At 43.3% G+C, this 17,945-nt stretch overlaps 1 protein-coding gene across 5 annotated transcripts in view; it reads left to right on the top strand.

Moving 5' to 3' along the window:
- Positions 1–17,945, top strand: part of PRR5 (proline rich 5) — an 84,137-nt gene that overhangs the window by 36,940 nt on the left and 29,252 nt on the right. The window contains exon 2 of one of the 5 annotated variants that reach the window (XM_087969484.1): positions 2,458–2,571. The exons of 1 other annotated variant lie outside the window; for it this stretch is intronic. In XM_087969484.1, the coding sequence (XP_087825610.1) occupies positions 2,468–2,571 (104 nt within the window). In that variant the 5' untranslated portion in view covers positions 2,458–2,467. Of the gene's footprint in view, positions 1–1,393; positions 2,572–12,102; positions 12,308–17,945 lie in introns of those variants that run through there. 3 more of the 5 variants (XM_087969483.1, XM_026677611.2, XM_087969485.1) reach the window with 3 other exon arrangements.

Consider the following 17,945-nt stretch of genomic DNA (forward strand, 5'->3'; position numbering starts at 1 on the left):
GACTTCGCTTTCCCTGACCAAAAGCCTGCCTGAGATCATCTAGTCTACAATAGTCTATAGCAGAGGTCCCCAAACTTGGCAACTTTAAGACTTGTGGACTTCAACTCCCAGAATTGGCTGGAGAATTCTGGGAGTTGAAGTCCACAAGTCTTAAAGTTGCCAAGTTTGGGGACCCCCGGTTATAGTAAGGGTGTCAAACTCGTGTCATCACGGCGGTTGCACATGACGTATTGTGACTTTTTTCCCCTTCGCTAAACTGGGCATGGCTATGGCCCAGGGATGAAATTCAAAAATTGTCCTTACCGGCTCTGTGGGCGTGGCTTGGTATACATGGTATAATAGTAACAGCAACCAGGGGTGATTTTTTACCGATTCAAATCATCCCTACCACATCTCCTGAGGTGGGCTGAGATGGTTGAATTTCACCCCTGGACTGTGGCCAGTGCATGACACACCCGGCTCGCAGGCTACAAGATTGACAGCCCTGGTCTATAACCACAGCAGTTTTGACAAATGGCCATCTGGCCTCTCCAATATTCTGCTTCCGGAAGGAGCCTCTTCTGTTATTTTGGACAGCTCTTCCAACCAAAAAGTCACAGCTCAGATTGTGTAAAAACGAACAAGAGGGTAAGGGGGAATTCTCAGCCATTTAACAAATACCATTAGGCTGGTTTGCGGATTGTGACTAGTGTCCCCAACAACTGGCTGTCCTCTCTTACTAACATGTGGACCCACAAAAGATGTTTGTATGCTGATCTTTCCCACTGAACAAAGCAGCAATTTCTGAAGGAATTCAATCCTTCTTCACTGAAGTAACGGTAGCACCTGAAGCTAGAAAAAACATGGAATATCCTTTGGATTTTCTGGAAAGCGAACAGTCTCTGTTGTGATCTGCAGAGAACCAGGTCTGCCTCTGAAATTGTGCCAGGGTAGGGTTGCACCTGGAGGTGTGCATATGGAAGTGTTGCAATGGTGGGATTCAAAAACGTTTACTACTGGTTCTGTGGGTGTGGCGTGGTGGGCGTGGCTTGGTGGGCATGGTAGGGGACGGGTACTGTAAAATCTCCATTCCTTCCCTACCCCACTAGCCTGCTTTCCAGCTCCGTTCTCCTGTGCAGGGCAACCAAACCGATCAGCTGGGACTCAGGAGGCAGAGAATAGATGGGGGCAGGGCCAGTCAGAGATGGTATTTGCAGGTTCTCCGAACTACTCAAAATTTCTGCTACCAGTTCTCCAAAATTGGTCAGAACCTGCTGAATACCTCTGAAGTGTTGGCTGTTCTTTTTCAGCATGTACATTTTGTTTGATCCTGAAACTCCTGTTGCTTTTTTGTGGTGCCTTATCAAATGGCTGCTCATATTCAATGATGCTGCTGGTTAAGAACTTTATGCCCATTCTATAGAAACATTATAGAGTAGGCCCTGCGTGTTTCTTGGTCCTCTGCCTTCCTGTTTACATGAAAGTGGAAAGTTTCAGAAACTGGGATTCCTGCTGCATCCTTTATTTCCAGCTTTGCATACCAAAGAAAGTGAATGCTTAGAAAATGCCTGGAATTCGGAGTCAGATGATAATTATGCGCAGCGCACCTTTTGTGATTGAAATGCTCCGGCTTGCAAGTGTGTCCCTTGACCTATTTAGAGGTGACCCTTACTGTAAATCTGCATCCCAGCTTAGGAAGCCTGGAGGAGTGAAAGCCCCTTGTGTCATAGGACATCTTCCGAATAGCTTTGCAAAAAAAAAAAACGAGGTCTCTGTCTCTTTAAACAGGTGAGTTAAAGATGAGGCTTGTTCACCCTTTCAGCTCAGGCATCTATCTAGCAGCTGAGTTGTTCTTTGCTCCAATGGAAAAAATGGAAACCCCGTGTGTTGTAATGTGGCAAAGTTTCAGCGGTTGTGAAACTTTGCTGTGAAATTTCCATACGTCATATTTTGTGGGTAGCTCCCCCTCCTTGCCCTGCGCACACACATAGCAGCTTGGTCTCCTGTTACAAAAGGAGGAGGAGGAGCCATCTGTGCATTCAGTGAAAACAATGTTTACTATGGCAGGTGGAACATTTGGGCTAAATGACTCTCCATCTGTTGAGGGCCAAGAGAGAGAAACGTGGTGATTCCTTGGCCGGGACAAGAAGGGCCTTTGAAGAAAGCAGCACCAACCTATTGCAATGATTAACCGATTAACCGGGCTGTGGAATGTCAGAATTGCTCTGATGAAAGAATTTTGACTTCTTGCTGGCCGAGGACTGTTCTGTAGAGACTGGTTCTCTTTTCTTTGTTTTGTTTTTCTTTCCTGTTGGTTTTCCTTTTTCTTTCTTTTTTTTTTTAAGTTTCGCTTTTGAACAGCAGACGGAGAAGTTGCCCCCGTTGGCTCAGCTGCGTGTGTCTGTGTGTGGTAAAGAGGATGGGGTTTCTCTAGCCACCGCGCACAATACCACCATTGATCATGAGGACTCTTCGCAGGTTGAAGTTCATGAGTTCGCCCAGCCTCAGCGATCTGGGCAAGAGAGAGGCAGCTGCCTTGGACGAGCGGGGGACTCAGCAACAGCGGGCCTGCTCCAATGCCACCTGGAACAGGTAAGGGCTTGGCCTTCGTCTTCACCCTCTCCCCTCCCCTCCCCAGGAATTTCCCCAGCAGGGCCCTCTCAAGAAACAATTGCCCACCCAACTGGCAACCCTTTTGCTTCGGGTTGATCGATTTCCTTCTTTTCCCCCAAATCTTCGGCCGAGTTTGCCCTTTGGGGGAGGTTGGGGTATTTTTTTTTTAAAAAAAAGGCATGCCAGGATATCCACCCCTTTCTGCATTCCATTGGTCTTTGCGGATACCTGGCTTTTGGGAAGCAAAGGAGTAAGAAAACGGCTTGCATTTTGGAATGAGGAAAAACAGCAGGTCTCTTGGCGATCATCACTAATAAATACTGCCAGGGCGAACAAATTCAACATTTTCAATCTCTCCAAAGTCTTTCGAAGCGACACTTTGCCTGTGACACTTTTTCCAGAATTCCTTGCTTTGTTTGCTGAAGCTCTTTTTGGAGACCGGATCAAAGTGTTGCACAGCACTATTAAGTACCCGGGTAGCTAGAAAGCCGTAGCTAGAAAGCTAGAAAGTCGTAACTGGGAAGAAATTTTATGGAAAGAATCGTGCTTCCCTTCCCACCTCCACCCCCTTTTCTTTCCTCATGCTGTAATTAAGACTTGCTTATTGCCAGGGATATCTCTGGGGTGGGAGGTCAAATCACTGAAGAAGATAGCATGACTGTGCAGCAAAGCCTTGGCTCTTTTGAAATGCATCGCCTGTGGCACATGTTGAAAAGGGGCAGAACCTGACCATTATTTTATTTTGATGCCCAAACCAGAGACACCTTTGGTTATTTCTGAGACATCGAAGCCTGCTATGACTCTTTCTTATCTTATTATCCTTTCTTGGTCTAGTTTACTTAACACTTAGTTTTTGACTTTTTTATTATTTCAGAATCGGAGGTAGAATCTGTCTTGCAGGTACTATTAAAAATGTCCATTGTATACCCCATGGGGATCAAGTTTAATACTTCCAATTTTTAATAATTCTAATGATCATTGGTCACTCTTCAGAAGCCAAAGAAGGTTGCAGAATTCTTATCAATCAATAGCTATTAGGATTGTCTGGTTCTTCCCTTCATACTATGAATTGTTAGCTGCTCATGGCTTTAGGATTTTCTCACAAGTTTAAAATTTTCTTTGTACAGTTAGTGTATTGCATGCTGGCCTTTTACTGGGTTTGATCTCGTATCGTAAATAATTTTTGAAACAGTTGACATTTGAATGTTTTGTTGTTCTTGTTCTTTTCAATATGACCCAGTTTGCACATTTCACCAAGCCATGTTTTGATTTGATTAATCTGGGAGTAGCATGTTCTGTGAATACAGAACCTGTAGTTTGAAATTTGGGTATTTTGGCACAGTCTATATACTGCAATGGTGAAGTATTCTATGAAATGTGGCTAAATGAAGTAAGGCTAAAGACCAGGGCCCCAACGTAGTAGCTCTTTGAGGCATTTATTTTGATGTTTATGGGGCACCCTATCATATCCATGTCTTTGGTTGGCCATAAGGGCAAGTGACCACAGGGGCACTTTAACATTGTAATTTTGAAACAGTGTTATATATAATTTTGGGTTGTCTGTCATAACTTTGAACATTCATTAAGTGACTTGTCATATCTTGTTGATTACCTGTAGTGTTTGTTTTAAAAAACTAGACAGGTTTCTTTGTTGCATTAAGCATTACTGTGAGCATCTACAGAGAACTTAAAATTCTCATATAGCCAGATTGAAAAAGACTCTGAAAATCAGGCCAATCCAGGATCTAATCAAAGATCATAAGTTTCCTCCAGAAAATGAGATTTGCACATTGTTGGCTGCAAGCTAAGTTACAAGGAAATAATTCTGAAGGAAACAGGGAATAATTCTGAAGGAAACTCTCCTAAAGGAAGATGAATTCGATTTTATGATTCACCAAGATTAAGGGTAAATCATTTTCTTTTCTTCCTCTGACTGAAAGAACTGAAATTCCTTTTAAGGAATCCGCAGAGCTCTTGGCCAATGGGCATCCTGCCTGGGAATTCTGGGAGTTGACGTCCACACATCTTGTGGTTGTTGAGGTTCAGAGACACTGTGTTGGAATGTTACTTTTGAACTGAGATTTTAAAAGGCTTCCAAGAGCTAAGTAAAATCCATTGAAAAGCTCCATTGAATTGCATAGAAATGATCATGGCTGAGGAATTTTATTCAACACTCAGTTGACTTTCTCACAGTCTGTTGCTAGTGTTCTGCAGGCTCTCCTTCTGGATGTTTCTTCCCACAATTTTGTGAAGAAACGGAGAGCCAGTTTGGCCTAGTGGTAAAGGCACCAGGCTAGAAAGTGGGAGATCATGAGTTCAAGTCCCACGTTAGTCTCGAGAACCAGCTGGTGACTTTGAAATGTCTTTGTCTCAGCCCAATTCAGCTTGCAGGGTTGTTGTTATGGTGAAAATAGGAAGGAGGAAGATGTGTTGGATATGTTCGCCACCTTGAGTTATTTACAAAAATAATAAAGGAAAGAAAGAAAGAGCAACCATATCAATCTAGAAAGTCCACTTTCCAAAGGTCATCAAAGAAAAAAAATCAAGTTATATCATTTTTTCAATAAGCATTATGAATACCTAGGCTATATTTGACTGCAACAAAACTATGTGTACTTAGAACTGTTAATCTTTTTATGAGGTTGAACCACATAACTTAAATCTTTCTTTCATTGACCATATTGTGCATTTCTTCCAACAAACATATGTTTGTTTCAGTAAGCCTCTTAAATAAGGACTTATTTGCATGATGCAAGATCTTAATCTGTATCTAGGTGAACATACTTGTGTAGGAAATCTTAAATTTTACCCTACGCCATTTATCCTTTGTTTTTGACAGAAAATTGTTTGGCAGCATTTGTAAGTAGGTGATAATTCCCTCCATGTTATGACAGTTGTTGTGCCCAAAGGTGTGGCTTCAAATCTTCCCCATAATTTTGAGAGAGTAAGCCACTCAGCCTATGAGTCCATCATACTGTACATTGGAGGGCTATAAAAGAAACTATAAACATTATTGGCTTTTAATGTTAGATTTATGAATGTGAAAGTTCTTCGCCATTCAGTACTTAAAGCAAACATGTTTCAATCTCGTCATCACAAAACACATAGCTTTTTTTTTTTTTTACAATTTTATGAATTGTTGCCAAATTCTTTTTTGAACATTTGTCCTTCTCTGAAGTTTCATTTGTGCAGTAAAGAGATGTTTCATTTCATTACGTAAAGGTTCACCATAGCATAAGTCATAACATAATAAATCTGTTCATATTTAAGATGCCACATCACTCAGTGAAGTAATATATCTTTGCTAGTTAGCTCTTCCAAACATTGTACTTCTGTAGTAATATTGTTTATTTTGTAATGAGGTTTTATGATGGCCTCACAAAGGTTGTATGTGATGCTGAATAATAGAAAGCTTGTTATTAAATATTAATGTGATTGGGAAACCTATAATCCATCATGAATTATTATTCTCATTAACATTAAACCAATCAAGTTTATAGTTTCTTTTATAGACCTCCTTAATATGGCGAATTGTCAACTTATGGAAGACGTAGGCCGGCTTCATATGAAGAGTTAGGTTACAGTATTTGCTGGGAAGATGATGAAATTATGATTAAGCCAACCAAGAATAAGCACTTGCATTTACATAAATTACACAATTTAAGACTTTTTTTTTCTTCTTCCATTGGAGCTTTACCTCAGGAGGAGTTTGGTAACATCCTTTCCGACTATGACTTTTAATAAAATGTGTTAGATCACGGGTGTCAAACTCAAGGCCTGCAGGCCAAATCAGGCCCGCAGGGTTCTTAAATCTAGTCCATGGGGCCGGCCTGGAAATAGTAAAGGACCGGCCCGTGGTGCCTCTGGTAGCCAAAATGGGGCATGGGGTGGGGTGTAGCCTGTTTTCTGCCTGGATGGCCTCCTGAAGCACTCTGCTGGCCAAAATGGGGCATGGGGGGGCCACATGCAGCACCCCCATGGCCCATTTTGGCCAGCAGAGTGCTTCAGGAGGCGTCCATCCTGTCACTTCCTCCCCCACCCCGCCCCCCGGTCCAGTCTGTGGAGAAGTACCATGCTGATCCGGCCCTTGAAGAAATCCAGTTTGACACCCTATGTTAGATGAACAAGGTCTTGACAAACTTCTGATCTTTTGTCACCTCCTGTTCATTTGATCTTGGTTTTAATGAAGGCAAACAAGGAATTCTTGGCGGATTCATCTTTTAAATTGCATGTAGCTGTACTGAGATTTGAGTTCTGTACAAATGATTTCCTGGCTAATTTTAGTGCTTATGCATGGGCGTGGTGGGTGTGCCACTGCCAGTTGTGTGGGAGAGAGTGAGCTAACATGCCTTTGAAATAGTAGAAAGTGAATTGAAAGTCATTCTGTGTGAGGCTGATCACAGAAGGCCTGTTGGAAAACAGTTAGCCAGAATTATACATTTCCACAAACATAAGCCTTGTTCTTGAAGATGGCCTAAAATTGTGTCTGGAGGTTGTAACCTTTAACAACCACAAGTCTGGATGTTTGTCTTCACCTCCTTCTACATCCATCAAAACAGCTCTTAATACAGGGATCTCCAAACTTGGCAACTTTGAGACTTGTGGACTTCAACTACCAGACAAAAGGATTAGACTTCAGCATGGTTTCTGAATATCTCTGTCTATGACTTGGGGCTGAACCTGGCTAATGGTTAAATTAGAGACCACCAGAAAATTCCCAAAAGCAGATGGTAGTAAATAATCTCTTATCACTTTGCCAAGAAAACATGTCCATGCCACTGAGCTCAGTTCAAGGGTGCCTTTAGCTTTTTCTAATTCCAGGAACCCCTTCCATTTTCTGCCATTTACAAGAAGAATATATTGTATTCAGTTTTCAGTTTCACTTAAAATTTCCTTTACGTTTGTGAGAAGTGCACAGGTGAAGCATAACTGTACTGTGACCCATAAGATTATCTGTGAACACAAATTAATGTTTAAAAATCTTGTTTAAAGATATAGGTCCCACAGAATCATCTGAAAGGTACCGGGATGTGGGTTTAACATCCTGGAGAGAAGAATTTTTTGAGCTCCAAATCAGAGTTCTTTGGATTACTTTCACAACCATTGAGCACTGAAAAAGGCACCTGCAGTCTAAATGGTTCAACCACAGTTTCCTGTTACCAGGAAGTCATTAAAACAATTGTTCTCAGATGGACTGAAAAAGGATAGCTGAATTTTTATCACGTCACCAAATTGCAGTATTTCAAATTGGGAGCAAGAGAACATGGAAGCTATTATATTGAAGCAAGACTAAACCAATATACTGTACATCTATAATATACAATATTTTACACTTGTGGTTATTCTAAAACAGGGGTCTTCAAAATTGACAGCTTTAAGACTTGTGGACTTCAACTCCCAGAATTCCTGCTCCAGTCATGTTAGCTCAGGAATCCTGGGAGTTGAAGTCCACAAGTCTTAAACTTTACAAGTTTGAAGTCCATTGTTCTAAAACCCTGCCTTTTCCATGGTTGTGAGGGGGTTGTCATAATTGGCTTGTTATTTTGGCTTGACTAATCTTTAGTTGTGACAATATGGAACTCGTATCCAAGTCTATCAAGTTCCCCTTGGTCCACTTTTCTCCAGGATAAATATGCACAGATTCCCCTCTCCTCATACATGAATACCTAAAGGATCTTGGTCACTCTCAAAGTCATCAAGAGACTTGAAGGCTACATAGTTGAAGGGAAAGGTGATGACATCCAAGAAACCAGATGGAAAGACAGCTTGGAGCCCCAAAGAGCTTCTTCAATCCAGACCCCGCTTGGTGTCTTCCCAATGTGTTGGGACTCCTCAAATTATGGGAAGAGTTGGGGATTGACATGTAAAGGCCCTCTGATCTTGTTTTTCCATTTTTATCATTGGAGCATGCCATCTCCATCTCTCTATTTCCCTGCTTCTTTCTTTGCTGCTCAGTTTTGCAAAGTAATCCTACCCAGCAGCCAGCAGAATTCCAAACCGGGATGGGTGGGGAATAAGGCCAGAAGTAAGCCCCATCCCTGTCTTACCACAGATTCTCACTTCAGTGCTTTGAAACTGAAGCAACAAAGCTCCATTAAGCAAGCAAAGACAATGCAAAGGAAGAAAAAGGAATAACTTATTCTAACGAAACCGGAAGGTAAAATCTGAGTTTTGCTCACTGAGTTGTGCAGTTAGTTTGGTTTTCCTGTATTGTGGCATCCCCATGGTCACATGACCAGAATCTAGGTCCGTGATGGCGAACCTATGGCATGCACGCCGGAAGTATCACGCAGACCCATCTCTTTGGGCACACCAGCCGTCGCCCATTGCTCTTCCAGGTTCCGAGTCATGCATGCATGCCAGCCAGCTAGTCTTCTCACACATGGGAGTGCTGGAAACCAGAAGCTCAGCTCCCGGTGTGCACACATGTGTGCCAGCCAGCTGGTCTGTGTGCATGCATGCATGCCAGAAACCAGAAAACCAGGTGGCCATCACGCATGCACATGCCAGAAACCGGAAGCTCAGTTTCCCCATGCGCGCATATGCACTGGCCACCACCTTTCGGTTTCTGGCGGTTCCCAGTGCGCGCACCGGGGAGCTGCTCTTCCGGTTTCTGGTGCTCCTCCGCGCACATGCAGGTGCCGAAAAGGTTCGCCAATACTGATCTAGGTGCTTGGCAACACGCATGTATTTATGACAATTGCAGTGTTTCGGGGTCATATAATCACCTTTTGCGACCTTCTGGAACTTCTAAGCAAAGTCAATGAGGAAAACTGGATTTTCTTAATGACTACATGATTCATTTAATGACCACAGCAAAAAAAGGTAGTAAATTGGTGTGACTCACTTAATGACTGCATTACCTAGTGATGGACATTCCATCCCCAATTATGGTTGCAAGTCAAGGACTAAATCTGATAGGAAATGGAGGAATTTCTAGAAAATTGCATTGGGCAGGGAGGATGGTCACCAGGACTGTTTCAAGTAAAAACCTTTTCAGGACCCTAAGAAAATTGGAAGCTGTTGAAAATATGCTAGTTTTAAAGGCAGGAAAAGGGATTTTTTTTTTAGAATTGGGGGCCACAGCTAGTCCAGTTAAAGCAGGGGTCCCCAAACTTGGCAAGTTTAAGACTTGTGGACTTCGACTCCCAGAATTTTCCAGCCAGCTTGCCAAGTTTGGAGACCTCTGAGTTAAAGTATCATACGGGAGATTACAAGAAAGAGAAAGGTGTGGAGCTGGTTGTTTTGCCCTGTTTGAGAAAAAAGCGGTATTATCGAGGGAACCGAAGCACCTTGGATACAACCGTTCCCATCTGTAATAAACCTAACACTCCCCAGACAGCCCGTTTCCCCAATCGCCTTCCCAAGATGCCTCCTGCTCTCAATTCCTCCTCATTTTGCAGAAAAACAAAATAAAAATGTGCTTCTGAAAAGGAGCCATTTTGTCACGGAGCAACAACCTAGAAGACTGCATTGAACCTACAAGTTCCCCCCTTAATTGAAGGCCTATGATTATCAAGCTGGCTGGATTAAATCTAAAGGTCTCTATCCTGATTAGTCGTCAATCAGAATAGAGCTGGAAGGGACCTGGGAGGTCTTCTAGTCCACCCTCCTGCTCAAGCAGGAGACCCTATACCATTTCAGACAGGTGGCTGTCCAGTCTCTTCTTAAAAACCTCCAGTAAAGAAGCACCCATAAATTCTGCAGGCAAGCTGTTCCACTGGTTGATTGTTCTCACTGTTAGGAAATTTCCCCTAAATTCCAGGTTGCTTCTCTCCTTGATTGGTTTCCACCCATTGTTTCTTGTCCTGCCTTCTGGTGCTTTGGAAAATAAGTGGACTCCCTCTTCTTTGTGGCAGCCCCTCAAATATTGGAATACTGCTATCATGTCAGCCTTAGTCCTTCTTTTCTCTAGACTAGCCATACGTTATCTCTGGGGGCAGCCTATTTCAGTGTAGGGACAGCCACAACACTAGAGGCTATTCACTTCTCACACAACAGGACCTTCCTTCTGCAGGATTTCTTCTGATGTTCCTGCAGAGCAGGCTGAATCATTTTCAGGAAGGTATTCCCTGGAACGTAATCTGATACTGTGCCACATATGGCTTCATAGGTACAGTATATAGTACATAGGTAGTAGCACTTTCTCTTTTTTTATGTATTTTTCTTTATTCAGCATTTTCACTTATGGCTTTCTAATAATAAAATGTTTAAAAAAGGAAGTAGACTGCTTAGAAAATGTACGGAAACATATTGAACAACAAATCCTTTCCCCCAAATCTGTATTTTCATTCCATTTCATTTTGTGGCGGTTTCTTGAAACAAAACAAGCTCTTCAGAACTACTACTACTACTACTAATAATAATAATAATAGGTACTAGCACTTTCAATGGGGCCCGGAACCCATTGGTAACCAGTGAAGCAGTTGCAAATAGATGTTCTCACACAACAACAGGTTTGACATGCTAGAGGCTGTATCAGTTGAAGCTTTGACGTAGATCCTGTTGCAGCAGTCAACAAGATTCAAGGGGACAAATGGTATGAGTTTATAATGCCAAAGCTTCATGGACCAAGCAGGGCCATAACTGGTCAAAGGCTATACTGGCCAGAGCTGCTACCAAGTATTCTACAAGGACTCTTGTTTCCATACTAATCCTTGTAACACAGACCCACTCTTGATGATGACTATCTAGAGCCAACACTAGTTCCAATGCTTCAGGAATTCCTAGATATTTGTTACCTCCACCTTGTTAGGGTTTAATCTAAGTTTAGTTCTCCCTACACAGCCCCAGATATTGTCAACTGTCCCACTCGGTCATCTAACGAAGAAGGACTCCTGGCCATTTGTTTTTGCCAAGAGTATATTTTACTGAAGGTTAGGCGATTACTGAAGTAGCATAACCTGAATCAGAGGTTTTCTCATGCAAACAATACAAAGTAAATTCTCCTCTTTCCCTCCCTTTCTCCCTGCCCCCAGTTATTTGTAAATGTCCGATTAGGTGCTTGTATATTGTTTAGGAAACAGGTTCTCCCTTCCTAGCTCTGCACATCGATAGTTGACTTTGGCTGGCTGAAGCTTCTCACAAGTCAACCATAACAACACAAGAGCACACAATAGATACAAACTCAAAGTTAACCGCACCAAACTTGATTGCAGGAAATACGACTTCAGCAATAGAGTGGTCAATGTCTAGAATACTCTACCTGACTCTGTAGTTTCTTCCCCAAACCCCAAAAACTTTAACCTTAGACTGTCTACTATTGACCTCACCCCTTTCCTAAGAGGTCTGTAGGGGGCGTGCATAAGCGCACCAACGTGCCTACCGTCCCTGTCCTATTGTTTTTCTTATTCTTCTTTTATTTTTCTTATATGTACCCATTTCATGTATTCACAACTATGTATACACTTATACTTATTATCTTGTAAACAATTGGCAAATCAAATAAATAAATAAATAAAATAAATAAAGGCTCAGCTGGGCTTCCTCCCCCTCCCTTTCTTCTTTACAGTCCAGTCCTTTCCTTCCCTCTCCCTGCCCCGTTGCTAATGTCAGGCTGTCCACTCGTGAAGCTTGGATAAGAGAGATGCATCCGTGACAGATGTAAGTACAGGATTTTCACAGCATGTTTGTCGTCTGTTTGGGACGACGTCGACACAAAGTCAAGTATCTTTGCGTGCTCATGGAGGCCTCATTCCAGTCTTCTGCATAAAAGGTAAAAACCGTAGGAGAAAAGCATCATTCTCACCCCATTCAGGCAGGGGCGGAATCGTCACAAAGGGTGCTTCCAACCTGCAGCTCTTGCAGATGGTCCAGCAGGATACCCTGCTCAAAAACTGGAAAAGATTTCTTGGTTATAAACAAAATGTTATTCTATGGCAGAGATTGATCTATCAGGAAATAGAAAGTTAGGGATTCCAGGAAAATTACTGCTTTGGTGGTGACATTTCTGGGAAACCACTGAAATGCACAGTGGAAATCATTCCCAACTGGTTAGAAAGCTTTATCAGCTTTTGAACTATGCACTAACATAAAATTGGTCCAGGGATGCATCTCTTTGCCAAAGCGTTGCCTACTCATTGTTTCCTAAGTTACATTCATAACCAACCTTTCAAATGAATTCACCCATAGCTCTCTGTCTGGCCTCTATCTCCAGCCTTTCCTAAAGTAGCAGCCAAAAGCTTTTTCTGACAGATTTTCAGTAGGCAAGTAAGAAGGGTTTTATTTATTGAAGTTATTTATTGTACATTTTTAACCTTGATACCACCTCTATCCTTCCAAGAATGTCCTATTATGCAGACATGGAGTACGGCAGGGTTTTTTTTTCCCCTGGCTGCACAATCTTTGGCTGACTCGAGATGTCTGACTGAATGATTTAGTTGTCCAGAATAAACTGCAGCAAACACTTGGACTCCGACATGCCTCCACTTTTTTTTTTCCTCCTCCAGCCCAGCTGCCAGATAGATCCAGGGATATGTTTTTCTTCCATTTCCATTTCTTTCCAGAATGTGACAAACCCCAGAAGGACACCATTTATGTAGCGGTTTGTAAGGAACAATCTAGAACAGGGGTGTCAAACTCGGGGTGTCATGGCGGTGTCACGTGATGTATTGGGACTTTTTTCCCCCTTTGGTAAATGGGGCATGGGCGTGGCCAGCATGTGACGCATCCAGCCTCCAGGCTGCGAGTTTGACACTCTGATCCAGAAGGAATGAAAAAAGGTCCATTAAATGTCTATGAAAATACCTATCACCTCAACTTCATGCATGAAAATTGTGATTATAGGCCTCAACATAGGTTATAGCTATGTGACAACACGTCAACACATCAACTACATAACTTGCCTGAGTTCAGGTGCAGTTGGCACAAATTATGCAACAATACTATTTATGCACTGACATGTTGTACACAATATCATTGTGGTATCATTCTTTTGACACCTACAGAAGCTGCAGTCCAACTCATTTAAAGTGCAGAACCATGATTCTGTAGGTGGTGGTTGTTGCTTGCCTTAGTTTTCCACTCTCAAGGAAGATGAAAAAAAGTAAACCATAAATGTAAAAGAAAAGAGATAAATTCTGCTTCACTCAAGATGCTAGCATTATCAAGATTATACATTGTAAACACCAAGGCTGCTATTAGATTTCACTGACTTCCTGAATTTGTTGTGTGTTTGTACCCCTAAATTTATTATGTGTTTTTATTCTCATTTGGTATTCAGATTTAGGGTGGATTTAATGCACGTTTGGTGGATTTCTCGAATCTGCAGGAATTGTGTAATTTGTTTTTATTTTTATTTAATGATATCAATCATGGAAGAATAAACCCACACTTTTTTAAAGTTGTAACTAAGAGGCAAGCAGATCTTAAAACAAAAAAGAAGGCCTGCATTTTCAAACTTCTGTGTAGATAAGAGTGGAGAAGTAAACTATGTGGCCACTGAATTTACCCAAAAATTGAGCAAGGGAATTATTTTTAATTTTAAAAAAGCTCCATGGTTACGGCCTCTTAGGAATCAATGGTAGATATGCTTTACATTGGGACTTTTAAAAAAAGTACAAAGCATTACTAAAGCCCAGGGAAATGTAAAATGCTCTAATCCAAGATCATATCAACACATATGTGGGATTTTAAACTGTAGGTGAGGAGTGGCTTTTGCAGGTTAATTGTAAGAAAACAGTAAGTCTAACTTGTTCTGAGTGTATCAACCAAAGATTTGCATCTTAGCGAGGTGATGCAGCATTTTTTTTTTTCTCAAGAAGAGTTCAAATGTTAAGATTCTTTGCTTGCTTTTATGAAGTGAAAGTAGAAAGGAAAAGGAAGAGAGAAAGAACAAAATGTGTCTTCTGCTTTGGTCTTTTTGTGCATTTCCACCTTGCTGGTGTCACTGCCAGTTTTAATTTCCTACTGTTGTTCCTCGCTGGCATCCCTTCCTATGCTGAGTAGCTATCTGTCTCTGCTGCAAAATGAGACAGCCCGTCCAGACACATCCATTGTAGCAACTGTCCTGTTGTAACCTGGATTACAGTACAGCATTACAAATGCACCCAGAGGACACAGAGAAACCTCCAAGTGCTTCAACAACCCTCTAAAACAGGGGTGGGCAAACTTTTTGGCTCGGGGCCACATTGACTTTTAAAATTTGACAGACGGGCCAGGTCAGCACAAGATTTTTGGGAATCGCCCCCTTCCCCCCTTCTCCTTCCTCCCCTCGGAGGCCCCTGAGTCAGGAGTTGTTGCCTCGGGAAGGGAAAGGCAAAAAGGAAGAGCCGCTGGCGGTGCTTTGCAACGGGAGCAGCGGCACCGGAGGCTCAGGCTCAGCGGCTCCTGGTTTTGCCTTTTCCTTCCCAAGGCAACGTGGGACTGGAGCCTCACAGAGCTGCGCCGGCGGTAGCAACTCCTGATAGCCCCAGCCGGACACCTGAGCGGAGCCGGGCGAAACTGCCTGTTGCTGCTGCCGGAGCACCGCCGGTCGCCTCCTCCAAGCAGCCCGCCCGCCCGCCGGGCTTCCCTCTGCCGCGCGGCTCGGGCGAGGCGTGAGCGCCGCGAGTTAAAAGGAAGCCGAAAGTTGCTGGGAAGTTGCTCGGGTGCTGGGAGCAGGCTTTTAAAGTGCCGCCCGAGCAAAGTTTAAGCAGCCCGCCCTCCCGCCGGGCGGAACCCTTCCTGCTCCTTGGCGGAAGACGCTCCAGCCTGCAAACTTTGCCTTTGCAAAGCCCTGGAAGCCCCGAAAACCGAGCAACTTCCCAGCAACTTTCGGCTTCCTTTAACTCGCGGGCGCCGTGCCTCGCCCGAGCCGCATGGCAGCCCGCTCCAAGCAGCCTGCCTCGCCCGCCGGGCGGAACCCTTCCCACTCCTCGGCAGGAAGACGCTCCAGGCTGCAAGCTTTGCCTTTGCAAAGTTTAAGCCTGAAGCCCCGGAAAAAGGGGGATCGGTGGGGACTCACCTTCGGAGAGGTCGCACTCGAAGGTGATTTCGAACTCCCAGCCGAGGCCTTTTCAAATTTCTTTTCTTTCCTACCCTAGATCGCTCCGCACTGTTTTGCAGCTTTGGGGGCCACGCGGCACAGGGCAATACACCACGCCCAGCGATTTTTTTCAGGGGCGGGCCGCATTGGACAGACCAACGGGCCGGATGTGGCCCGCGGGCCGTAGTTTGCCCACCCCTGCTCTAAAAGGATGCAAATGGCCAGCTGTCCGCAAGGAATATAAATCCTTCCATTCTCCACCATCCTGTCAGAGCTGAAGAAGCTTCTTGGGTGAGAAGTGAAACGTCTTCAAAGAAAAACCAGAAAGTCCAGTTGCCTCCTAAAAAATAACACCTTTGGGTCTTCCTTCTGTAGGAAGTTAGCAGCCACCCCCTCTCCTATAAAAAGAAGAAGAAAGAAAAAACAAGGAACTCCAGTTGCCTACTGAAAAAAGCAACTTTGGGAAAACCGTGACCTGATTGACTGAGAATCATTACAGGCCCATTGCAAAGGCATTTACTTAATTAGAAAAATTGTCCCCATCATCTACATACAGCTGAGTCAAAAGAAGTGCACACCAAGGGAAATTAAAATCTAAACGAGAGCTCGACGGCCGGGTACTGAATTATCATGGTGGCCTCAACTGCAAATACAATCTAGATAGGATAAAGATGTGAAAATGCATTGCTTTTATAAAGAACCAACAATCTTTGATCAGATACTGTTGAACTCCATTGAAAAACTTATTAAGAAACTATATAACTTTCTATTAAATTTGAAAATGGAAGATAAACAAGTGAAAGAAACAAAGATACAGTGGGCAAAAAACTTTGGATATAATGTAGAATTAGAGAAATGGCAAAATATAGAGGAAATAAATTATAAATTAACAATGGCAACTTCTTATAAAGAAAAATGTTTTATAAATGGTATTTACCACCTGCTAGGTTAGCCAAAATGTTCAAAACTTTGTTTAGTAAATGTTGGAAATGTAACCAAAAATCTGGCACCTATTACCATCTGTGGTGGACTTGTGCTACTAAAGCAAAACACAGGTGCCAGGTTTTGATTGCATTTTTATTGTTTTACTTTGACTCCTCTCCTCTGCCCTGCCCCTGATGTGCCATATTGGTTTTGAGGTTGTACAATTTGGTTTTAACAAGCACAGGAGCAGCCCTACACTTCATTTAAGCTAAGCAGCCTCAAGAATGTACAAAGATGTAGATTAAAAAAAGTACAGGTAGTCCTCAACTTACAACAGTTCATTTACTGACTGTTCAACGTTAACAATGGCACTGGGGGAAAAAAAGGGACTTATGATTAGTTTTCACACTTACGATCGTTGCAGCATCCCCCCATGGTTGCGTGATCAAAATTCGGATGCTTGGCAACTGGTTCCTATTTATGACAGTTCCAGTGTCTTTGGGTCTCGTGATCACCTTTTGCGACCTTCTGACAAGCAAAGTCAATCAGAAAATCAGATAAAGAAACAACTACAGTGATTCACTTAACAACTGTGGCAAGAAGGGTTGTAAAATGGGACAGAATTATCTTAACGAATGTCTCACTTAACAACAGAAATTTTGGGCTCCATCATGGTCGTAAGTCAAGGACTACCTTTAGCTCGCTCCTAAGGTGTGTTAAGGAAGATCGGAGTTAACTCTAGCGACTAAGTTGTTCCAAACTAGAAGTGGTGTTATGAGGTTGATACTATTTCTTCATGCTCTTTGAAGGAGGGCAGAATGGAGGACCAATGTGGTTTTCCCATGCTATTATTTAACAGAATAACAGAGTTGGAAGGGACCTTGGAGATCATCAAGTCCGACCCCCTGCTCAGGCAGGAAACCCTATAGCAGTGGTCCCCAACCTTTTTTGTACCAGGGACCAGTTTCACGCAGAAACACTTTTTCAAGGACCGGGCGGGGGAGTCCGAGTTTGGTGGTTTGCTTGCAGACGTTTCATTACCTGACTAGGTAACATCTGATGTTGTTACCTAGTTGGGTAATAAAACGTCTGCCAGCAAACCACCAAGTTCAGGAGCGCCAATGCCTCCTCATTGCAACCCTGAGCGACAGATATTCTCTTCTATTGGGACATTTAAAACGGAGGGTTTCAGCTGCAGATTCAGCAACTGCGCCGGGCTGAGGAGCGCCTTCAAAACTGAGTGCTGGGCGGCGGCGGCCCACGGCTGTCTCCGCGGCTCAGGACAAGTCCCTGCAGGACGGCTGAGAAGCCCCGCCTCTCGGCCCTGCCTCCTCAGCCTCATCCCTCAGGTGTCTCCCTCCCTCCCTCAGCCTCATCCCTCAGGTGTCTGCCTCGTTCTCTCTCAGTCGCTCTCTCGCTCCTCCACCAGCCCAGGAAGAAACTGCTTCAAAGAAGCCGGCGCAGC

This window comes from Notechis scutatus, chromosome 6, assembly GCF_049901735.1.
Source record: "Notechis scutatus isolate UNSWTSFEM ecotype Mainland chromosome 6, rNotScu1.2, whole genome shotgun sequence".
In the NCBI taxonomy this organism is placed as follows: Eukaryota; Metazoa; Chordata; class Lepidosauria; order Squamata; family Elapidae; genus Notechis; species Notechis scutatus.